Raw genomic sequence first — 10899 nt, 5'->3', positions numbered from 1 at the left:
ACCATAACAGCTTTAAAAGAATAAATCAGAAACCATAAGAGGAAGAATGGCTTACATAAATCAGAAAGCATAAAGAAAGAAGGGCAAGAAACACTGACCACTAAGAATTTTGCAACCAGAAGAGCAGAAATCCCATGTGTGAAGCAGACAGTAGAAATAGTGATATAACAGCACAAGGCTGCACTGGCTACGCGGCCCTCAGGCAGGAAGAAAGACACGAAACCAAGAAGAAAGACACGTTTCATCACTGCGAAGACATGTTTCGGTTCAGTGACTGCGAAGAGTTTCGGTTCAGTCACTACGAAGAGTCTCATCGCCAGGAGGCCTGCGTTTCATGGCCCATTGCCAGATCCTCCCTCTCTGTCTTCCAGCTGGTGGAAAAAAACAGATTAAATCATTCTATGAAAAAAATAGATTAAATCGACGGCAGAAAACACCCCGATCGTCTAACACACAGAATCAATGGCTCAGAATCGCACACGTCACATTTTAGGGATGTCTTTCTCAGAGGGAATGCCTTACCGCGTAAAAATACATATTTTAATATTTTATAATAATATTGGTCATATGTGAGCCGTATTGTTTAAGCACATGTTTTTTTTTTTTTTTTAAACATTATGGTGTGTCTATGGATAAATTTTTAGGGAGGTTACATAAAAACATATTTTCTCTTTGTAAGGATGTCAATATTATTAGCTAATGCTAATTCATCATAAGAATTAAAAGAGAATCACAACACTTAAATGATTTATTATTAGTTTATAAGATTTATAATTGGAAAAAGTTTAATTTTTGCTAAATACATTTAATATTTGATAAATCTTTCTAAATACATTTAATATTTAGTAATTAAATTATTTCTTAACAGAAAAAGAATGATATTTAAAACATTTTTAAATTTTAATTCAAAATCATAAAACAATTTTAAAAAATTATAATATTTTAAATGAAATTATACAATTGTTTACCACATTTAACCTTAATCGTATATCTCTGGGTAAAACCAAATGATATACCATTTATGATTTATGATTCAAGTTAACAAAACAACTTTGTTTCATATTCCGCACGAAAAATTATTTTTATCATTATATACGACATGATTTCTGTTATTTTGAGACGTGAAATATTATATGATATCTATGATATTTAGTGAAATTGATAGAGATATGGACAGGGGAGATGTTTTATTGTTTTCACCTGCTTTATGAGATTTAAATATTTTAGCACGTTTGATGAAAAAAATGAGGAAGTTGTCTTTTTACAATATAAATGAGCAGTGCTGGATTGCGAAAAAAAAGAACCGTTCAGTGAGAATTTTGACATGTTGTGAACCGATAAGGCGGAAGTCGTTGATCCAATAGAAAGATAATGGAACCCTTCAATGAAAATTTGACGTATTCTAAACCTATCAGGCGGAACTTTCTAAAATTGTTACATGGTAATATAGGAAATCATTCATTGCGTTCAATTCTGTACCATTCTCGCATCCCTTGATCTTAAATAGTGCTACCTGCCCTTCCAACTTTGCACACTGCCCATTCCAAGGGATGGCTTCGTGATGTTGCGCTCTAACTTGACCCAAATTTCCAGGTCATCATCTGTTTCCAGGTCAATGAATTCCTAAGATGAAGAAACTGTCATTGTCGTGCAGTTGGCAGACCTGTGGAACGTTTCAAGAACAACATTTATTGTAACAAACTCGTTTCTTTCTCTACAATCCATTCCGGCGCTTTCGCCCGCCTCAAAAGCAGGCGAAGCCACCTCTGCTGGTTTCTTCAGCCCCACATAAAGCAGAGATTGTCTGCGTGAAGGACACGAGGGTTTGGAAATGAGCCATGCGCCTATACAATCCGCGTGGAAAGTGTGGCGGCATTCTGGTAATGCTCGCACACTTTCTCCTTCCATGAATTCTGCCAAGCAAATAGGGAAATCCAGGGTTCCCAGTGGGGAGCTTGTACTGTAAACCGATGCTGGAAGTGATTTTAGATGCATTTTCTTGATACCAGCTTCACCTCTTTCGACACTGGCTTCAAGGGATGGCTCGGACACCACTTGCCAAAGTCTACTACGGCGTAGAACGACGGCTACCCCCAACGTGCATAGGATGGAGAAGAGCAAGGCCGCTAGGGTCATGGCTAAGCCTGAGTCGAAACCTGCATTGGTTGCCGATGAAAACTGCATCAATTCGTTTGGCTTCTCCATTAAGGGGACGATAGGAGGCAATGATTGCAATGCTCTCCGATTTTGGGACAATCTCCTTGCATGAACAAACTATGTAGGGGCAGCGCGACTGTGCATATTGCTAAAATTGAGCTTGATCACACCAAAATTGGAAATGGATACAGTTACTTCACAAACCTTGAATTCTCCGGCAACCCAGTGAGTCAGTTTGCTTGCACGAACAAAAATAAAGCCAGGAGAAATGTCGCAGAAGTCACACAGCATAGAAAATGAAGCAAGATACAATGCTTCTATCCCAAAGAAACACTGACCGCTAAGAATTTTGCAACCAGAAGAGCAGAAATCCCATGTGTGAAGCAGACAGTAGAAATAGTGATATAACAGCACAAGGTTGCGCTGGCTACGCGGCCCTCAGGCAGGAAGAAAGACACGAAACCAAGAAGAAAGACACGTTTCATCACTGCGAAGACACGTTTCGGTTCAGTGACTGCGAAGAGTTTCGGTTCAGTCACTGCCAAGAGTCTCATCCCTAGGAGGCCTGCGTTTTATGGTCCATTGTCAGATCTTCCCTCTTTGTCTTCCAGCTGGTGAAAAAAAACAGATTAAATCATTCTATGAAAAAAACAGATTAAATCGACGGCAGAAAACATCCCAATCGTCTAACACACAGAATCAATGGCTCAAAATCGCACACGTCACATTTTAGGGATGTCTTTCTCAGAGGGAACGCCTTACGGCGTAATCACATCATTCTCCCTTGGGTGGGGTTATGAGCTAAATATATTTGGGTTCTTATCATCATGATGGTTTTGGGGTTCTTGTTACCTCAACGCCTCCCTTATGAGTTTTTCTCCATAAGAGTTCTTATTTACACATTTTTCTGTAAGGGCTTTGTATAATTACTTAATTTACAGAAGGGTCATCATAATTTCCTTTCGACTTAACTATAAATCTAAATTATTGCAACTCCAACACAGACTCTAATTCAATAGTTGGGGCCACGTTGATAGTGATTTTCATGTTTAAACAATTTTTCTCTTTTAATTTATCCAGCTCAAATACTATTTATTTTTAATATATATTATGGTTGGCTATACATGCATGTTTATGGTTATGGAGATATAGTCTTTCTTAAACAATGGGCATGTAATTTATTTCCTGGTTTCGCATTCGATGCAGACCCAGGATCAATCCTTGTAGCTGCCTCTATAACACCAGCAGTACATCCAACTACCTGCAAGTTGATATACTAAGATCCTATGATTTTAGCAAGAGCTAGACTCACGTGCCGCATTCGATGTTCTTTACTCATTAAATTCTAAGTTAAGTCAGTGTTATTTATTTGCATGTTTCTATGCTGCGTCTTCTTTACTCATTAAATTCTAAGTTAAGTCAGTGTTATTTATTTGCATGTTTCTATGCTGCGTCTCTACCCTTAATTTCATTTTTGATTGCTTATTAGTTAGTAATATAGTTGCAATAGTTCGTTCCATTACTTTTTACTACCAGAGCTTTCAAGGTAGGGAGGAACCTAACTCCTTCGGGATCTTCCCTTACCACAAGGGTACCTCGGTATATATATATATATAGAAGGGAACTAAACCACTCCTAATGGACTTGGTTACAACAAGGTTTGGTCACAGAAAAATCCATTTTCTATTAACTAGTTTTCTTGATATTTACTATGTACAATTTTGGTGGTTGTGTATTCTTTCTTACACCTAGTGTCCCAATTCAGATTATTTACCCGTTTTATGAGAGTGACTTTGACTTTGCTCCGGTAATTTGAAATGACTCATACTCTTATTAAGTTTTTCACACATCCACACGCAGTTATGAGTCGAACCTTCCTGTCATCCCAATTTTTTTATAACAACTCTTTTTTTTACACAAAAGAACAATTATTTTAACTCAGAAAAAGAGTATTGAGACATATTTTACAAAGAAATAAAGTGTCAATATTTATTCTATAGAGAAGAAGCATACCAATACATTTTTCCTTAACATAGAAATTAATTATGAAGACACCTTCTTATACATAGAGTAAACATACTAAACATTTCATTCAGAACAATACTTTCTCTATCTGAAACTTTCAGAGTAGGAATTAATTCCTAGAAAAGACTCCACCACCCAACGAGTGAGATTGGTGATTAAGTCCAATTCTCCCCCCAAGCCACTTTAATTTCCAGAATTGCTAGAAGACATTACTTTCTCTTTGACCTCAAGGCTTTCAGGCCAATCAAGAACTCTTTCTCTCCAGGTTTCCACTGGCTCCTTTCTGACTCAAGAAAACCCTAAGCATAATCCTCCTTCATCTTGGCAGCATCCCGCTCAAGTCCTTTTCCACTCCTTTCATTGCCTCCGACCTTTTATCTCCTTGCCCCCTTCACTCATCTCCCAAAAATGAGATGTCTTAATTCCTCAGGGAGGAGTACTTGTCGTAACTGTCGGGAAATTAATGATTTTTATTTTTGGGTCTTTTCTTGTAATTCCATGACTTAACCAAAATATTAATTTTCTTTTAAAGCAATAAACATCAAATTTTACTTTTACATCTAAAGTTTTTTTTTTTTTTTACTTTCACCTAATCTAAAATTTTCCAAATCTTGAACAAAAAAGTAAATGACAATGTTTACACAATCAAGAAGGGTGTTACATCCCCCCAGGTGAAACATCATCCTCAGAGTTCAGTCTTTCCCTTGCTTTCCATATAAAACTTTCATCCTCCCAGGTGGAGTTCAGTCTTTCCCTTGCTTTCCATATAAAACTTTCATCCTCCCTGGTGGACTCTCCTGGGCTAAAGTTCCTCCACTACACTTTAACTTGGGTGGCATCTCCCCTTCGTAGTATTGTTTCTCTCTCATCGAGAATACGTAGGGGCTTTACTAGAAATTCTTTTTCTATTTTTATATGTTCCACATTATACAATCGTTATTAATTTATACCAATCTTCAGCAAGCTTAATCGATCAACAAAATAATTGCTTATTAGATCCTTACTTGCACATTTTTCTAGTTAATAATATGTCTAGAGCCATACACATATTTATTTAACAAAGAGACATGAAACACATTATGAATCCCTATATGAATAGGGAGTGCAAGATAAAAAGAAACAAGTCCAACTCTTTCCAGGATTTGAAAAAGTCCATAGTATCGAGGGGTTAGTTTCACACATCCACCCTATCATAGAGTGCTTTTCTTAGGTTTTACTCGAACATAAACATTGTATCCTACTTGATATTATTTATAAAAAAAAAATCATGTTTGCATATGACTTTTGTCTATCTTGGGTAGACTTCAAGTTTTGCCAAAACCTTTCTACAATTTTCTCCATTTCTACTAGCATGTCGGGTCTTATGAGTAACTTATCCTCGGGGTTGTTACAATTAACTGGTGTTCTATATCTCCTCCCATATAAAACTTCAAAAGGGATAATTTTTAATGATTCATGATAACTATTGCTATATGTGAATTCCACTAAATGAAGGTACTCTTCCCACTTACTTGGTTGTAGCATTACATACACCCTTAGCATATCTTATTACACCTGGGTATGTGGTGTTGAATTGAACATGTGTACCTAAACTATTGAAACGAGTTATGCAAAATTCTGATGTGAACCTCACATCTCTATCATAAATCATTACCTTTGGCATCCTGTGTAATCTAAAGATTTCCTTCACAAATATATCTACAATTTGCACCATTTTTTATGTAGCTTGAACAAGGAGGAAATGGGTTGCCTTACTAAGTTTGTCTACTACCACCATGATTGAGTCATTTTGTTTCTTAGTTTTAGGAAAATTAGTTATAAAATCTAACATAATAACTTCCCATTTCCACTTTAGAATAGGTAGTGGGTGGAGAAAACCAATTGGGTTTTGGTGTTCAAATTTAACTTGCTGACATTCGAGACACTTGGCTAAATATTCAGAGATGTCCTACGTCATTCCGGGCAAAAAATATTTTTTTTTTATAACATAAAATAATTTCTAATATCTGGGATGAGCTACATAAGGTATTATGTGAAATTAATCCAATAAAAGTTGCCTAACAACCATATTATTAGGAACATATATCCTTCCTCTAAAATCCAATAGATTGTCTTTATTTATGCCAATTTCAGTTTGGTTCTTAGAGCCATGTGCTTGTTTGTGTTGGGTCCCTATAATACTAGTGATTACCCCATTACTATTGTAGTTATACCCCTTATTTATATTGTTGTGCCCCTATTACCCCCATATTGTTATTTCTGTGCCCCATAGAATCCCTCTATTGTTATTTTTGTGGCTTTATATTATTATTGTTAGGTCGGCTGGATTATATTGTGACTCCTTAGACTCCTATATATAGAAAGGAGGTTTTGTCATTTGTATCATCCAAGAATTGTCATTTATGTAATGTAAAGGAGGTTGCCCCCTCGAAGAGGCTGAATTCTAAGGCGTTGATCTATCTTTTCTATCTTTTCTTGAGCTGGTTTCATAACATTTGGTATCAGAGCTTTGGATTCTAGGGTTTCGCTGCTCCAAACAGGTCATCGTGGCATTTTCGCTATAACCTTTTTTCTGTGATGTTTCAGAAGTCGCAAAAAAAACCCATTTGAGAAGAATTGGCGCTGAACCTTGGGTCCAAATTTCAGAGCTTTTTGCGCGATATTTTCGGAGATATGATCTGAGGAAGTTGGTCTTTTTGCAGACTCCTGAATTACATTCAAAACAGGTGACCTGGGGAAAATCGTCATAACTCTCTCTCTGAGGATCGGATTGAAATTTCGTAAAAGGTACAGAAAGAGGACGGACTGTAGTTTCTTGTATGTGTGTTTCAGATTCAAAGGTTGAAACAGTGACTCGTGGCACGTCGTACAAGTTCGCTCTACTGAACCAGTCTAAAAGCAAGTCACTGTGGGAGATTTCACATAACTCTTCCTTGGAGAATCCAATTTGGCTCAGACTTGTGGCATTGGAAAGAGGACATAGAAGGCTACTACAGGTAGAAATTTCAGAATTGGATGATCCGAAATTACAGAGATACATCAGATTCAATATCAGGCTTCTATAAAGTGAAAAAAGGTGTGTAGTTTTTTTTTTAAATTTTTTATCTAAGCTTGGTTTAACGGAATTCAAAGGGCATAGTAAAGCATTATTATCGGTAACTGATGCCCCGAGGAAAGAAAATGCAAACACCTAGTAAGGAACCTGAAAGCTCTAGCATGACTCATGAAGAAGAGGAAGAAATGCTACATGATATATCAAAATTACAAGAACAAGTGCAACAAATGTCACGCTCACAAAAGCTAACAGAAGCTAAGATAAGTGGCGTGGAATCTAAGATAAATGGCGTGGAATCTAAGATAAAGGGCATGGAAGCTAAGATGGAGGATTCGATGGTAAATTTGAAGATATATTTGAAGACAGACATGGAAGAATTGAAGAAGTTGCTACAAGAAAGGGTCACTAATGGTGAAAAGGTAGTAAAGGAAACTCATGATGAGAACAAAAGAAATGTTAATCATGATTCCATAGACTCTAATGTTGGATCGAAGACTCACCATGTTCCAAAAATCGATATGAGGAAGTTTGATGGCAAGGATCCCGCCACATGGATATTACAGATGGAGCAATTCTTCGATCTCAATAATGTGCAAAACACACAAAAGGTACGTATGGCAACTTTATATTTGGAACCAAATCAGTTTGTATGGTATCAATGGCTTTGTTCTCGTAAACAATTTATCACTTGGGCAATTTTTACGGAAGAATTGATAGCACATTATGAGGATACAAAAAGCAACACTTTTTTTAGCCAATTGATAAGTCTCAAACAAAAGGGTTCAATAATGGAGCACATTGAGGAGTTCCAAAAATTGAACATAAGGGTAAAAGATATTCCAGAGGAGCATAGGATTGATGTGTTCATAGGGTCTTTAAAGGATAATATCCAACATGATGTGCGCCTTTGGGAACCTGATTCATTAGAGAAGGCATTCAGGTTAGCAAGAAAAATGGAAAGCAAAATTATGGCAACTAGGAAGCATACCATTCACAACTATAAAGACGGAAGTGTTGTTGCCCATAGTCTTCCACAACCTACAAGGTTGACACCACAACAATTGGAAGAAAAAAGAGCAAAAGGGCTTTGTTACAATTGTGATAGCAAATACACAAAAGGTCATAAGTGTGCTGAGAAGAAATTATTCTACATAGATTGTGAAGAGGAAGAAGAAAAGGAGCAAGAAAGGTCAAAAGAAGAGGATATATTCCAGGAACAAAGCCTAGATGAAGAACAAATAAATCCGACCATATCTTGTAATGCATTGGCGGGAATTACCACTCCTCAAACCATCAAGATAGAAGGACAAATCAAGAAGAAAAAGGTAATAGTGTTGATTGATTCAGGAAGCACCCACAATTTTATTCATTGTAGGGTAGCAAAAGAATTGAATTGCTTCCTATATCCAGCACCAGAGTGTCAAGTGATGATTGCAAATGGAGGAACAATAAATTGCTCTGGAAAGTGCCATAATATCAAGCTATCCATGGGAGAATATGTATTGACTAGCCCAATGCTTTCCATTCCAATGGGAGGTGCTGATGTTGTACTAGGAGTCCAATGGCTACAATCCTTGGGTACAATAGCTTTTAATTTTCAAGAACTTTTCATCAAATTTTCTTCGGAAGGAAAGGAAGTTGAATTAAGGGGTATTGCAGGGAAACCAGGAAAGATAATCAGCTCTAATGGTATGACAAAGCTTCTAAAAAAGGAGCAAAGAGGTGTAATTGCACAATTATGTTCGCTAGATGTTTCCACATTGGAATCATCTATTTCTCCAGATCTCCAAAAAGTCTTGGACAATCATTCCAAGGTATTTGAGACTCCAAAGGTCTCCCACCTATGCGTGATCATGATCATGCTATTCATCTGATTCCAGGAAGTGTTCCTCCAAACATCAGGCCGTACAGATATCCCTATGTCCAAAAAAGTGAAATTGAACGTATGGTTGCAGAAATGCTAGAGGCTGGTATAATTCAACCGAGTCAAAGTTCTTTCTCAGCTCCAGTAGTATTGGTGCACAAGAAGGATGGATCATGGCGCATGTGTCCAGATTATAGGGAGCTCAACAAGCTCACTATTAAAGATAAGTTCCCCATTCCTGTTATTGATGAATTACTGGATGAATTGCATGGATCAATTTACTTCACCAAGTTGGATCTTCGTTCGGGATATCATCAAATCAGAATGAAGATTGAAGACATTCCAAAAACGACATTTAGAACTCATGAGGGTCATTATGAATTTTTGGTCATGCCTTTTGGCCTTACCAATGCACCTTCAACATTTCAAGGTTTGATGAATTCAATTTTCAAACCATTCCTTAGAAAATTTGTGTTAGTATTTTTTGATGATATACTAATCTACAGCAAGTCTTGGAAGGATCATGTTGAACATGTTGACAGGGTGCTACAACTATTGGAGGAGAAACAATTATATGCAAAAAGATCCAAATGTTTCTTTGGAGTCCAGGAGGTGGAATATTTGGGTCATATTGTATCTCATGAAGGAGTTAAGGTAGACCCTAGCAAAATTAAAGCCATTAAGGAATGGAAAATCCCCACATCCATAAAGCATCTGCGAGGATTTCTTGGGTTGACAGGGTATTATCGCAAGTTTGTTAAGAATTATGGGAGAATAGCAGCACCTCTAACAACATTATTGAAGAAAGATTCATTTTCATGGACTTCGGAAGCAACAAAGGCCTTTGAACATCTTAAAGAGGCAATGTGCCAAGCACCGGTCTTAGCTACACCGGACTTCACAAAAACCTTTATTGTGGAATGTGATGCTTCAGGAAATGGAATTGGTGCTGTTCTAATGCAAGATGAAAGACCCATTGCTTTTGAAAGTCGTCCAATCAAGGGAAAGTTTTTAAGCAAAGCTATTTATGAGAAGGAAATGTTGGCAATACTCCATGCACTTAAGAAATGGCGACCCTACCTAATGGGAAGACACTTCAAGGTAAAAACGGATCATGATAGCCTTAAATACTTTTTAGAACAAAGATTATCCTCTGAAGAGCAACAAAAGTGGGTCACAAAGATGTTGGGTTATGACTTTGAAATCATCTACAAAAAAGGGAAGCAAAATGTGGTGGCAGATGCACTCTCAAGAAAGGATGAGGATGTGGAAGCATTGTTGTGTGCCATTTCTATTATCCAACCAGATTGGATAAACGAAGCAAGGGAGGAATGGAAGAATGACGAAGAAGTGTGGGCACTTATTCGAAAGCTACAACAAGATTCCAGTACTTCTGATACATTTAGCTGGCAAAATGATTCGTTATGGTACAAAGATCGCTTATACCTCTGTAAGAATTCCCAGCTAAAACAAAAGATTCTTATGGAATTGCACACTTCTCCCTTAGGAGGGCACTCAGGATTTTTAAAAACTTACCACAGGGTTAAGAAGGAATTTTTTTGGGATGGCCTTAAATCAGATATTCAAAAGTTTGTGGCGGAATGTTTGGTTTGCCAGCAAAATAAAGTTGAAACAATTAAGACACCGGGTCTATTACAACCTTTATCCATTCCAAGCCAACGTTGGGAGGAGGTTTCAATGGATTTTATCACAGGTTTACCCAAGTCTGAGGGAAAGAGTGTCATCATGGTGGTAGTTGACAGACTTACCAAGTATGCACACTTTTGTGCATTATCAC

General features: G+C 37.2%; 1 protein-coding gene across 1 annotated transcript; it reads right to left on the bottom strand.

Moving 5' to 3' along the window:
* Positions 1-1623: 1623 nt before the first annotated feature.
* On the bottom strand, positions 1624-2205 carry LOC149172660 (RING-H2 finger protein ATL8-like). Its single transcript, XM_089426413.1, has one exon. It carries the CDS (start codon positions 2203-2205, stop codon positions 1624-1626), a length of 582 nt encoding a protein of 193 aa, XP_089282539.1.
* Between the last annotated feature and the right edge of the window lie 8694 nt (positions 2206-10899).

The sequence above is a fragment of the Pinus tabuliformis genome, chromosome 4_2, assembly GCF_031772625.1.
Source record: "Pinus tabuliformis cultivar Carrire ecotype Pingquan chromosome 4_2, CPIR1, whole genome shotgun sequence".
NCBI lineage: Eukaryota > Viridiplantae > Streptophyta > Pinopsida > Pinales > Pinaceae > Pinus > Pinus tabuliformis.
This window is presented reverse-complemented; position numbering and strand designations above follow the sequence as displayed.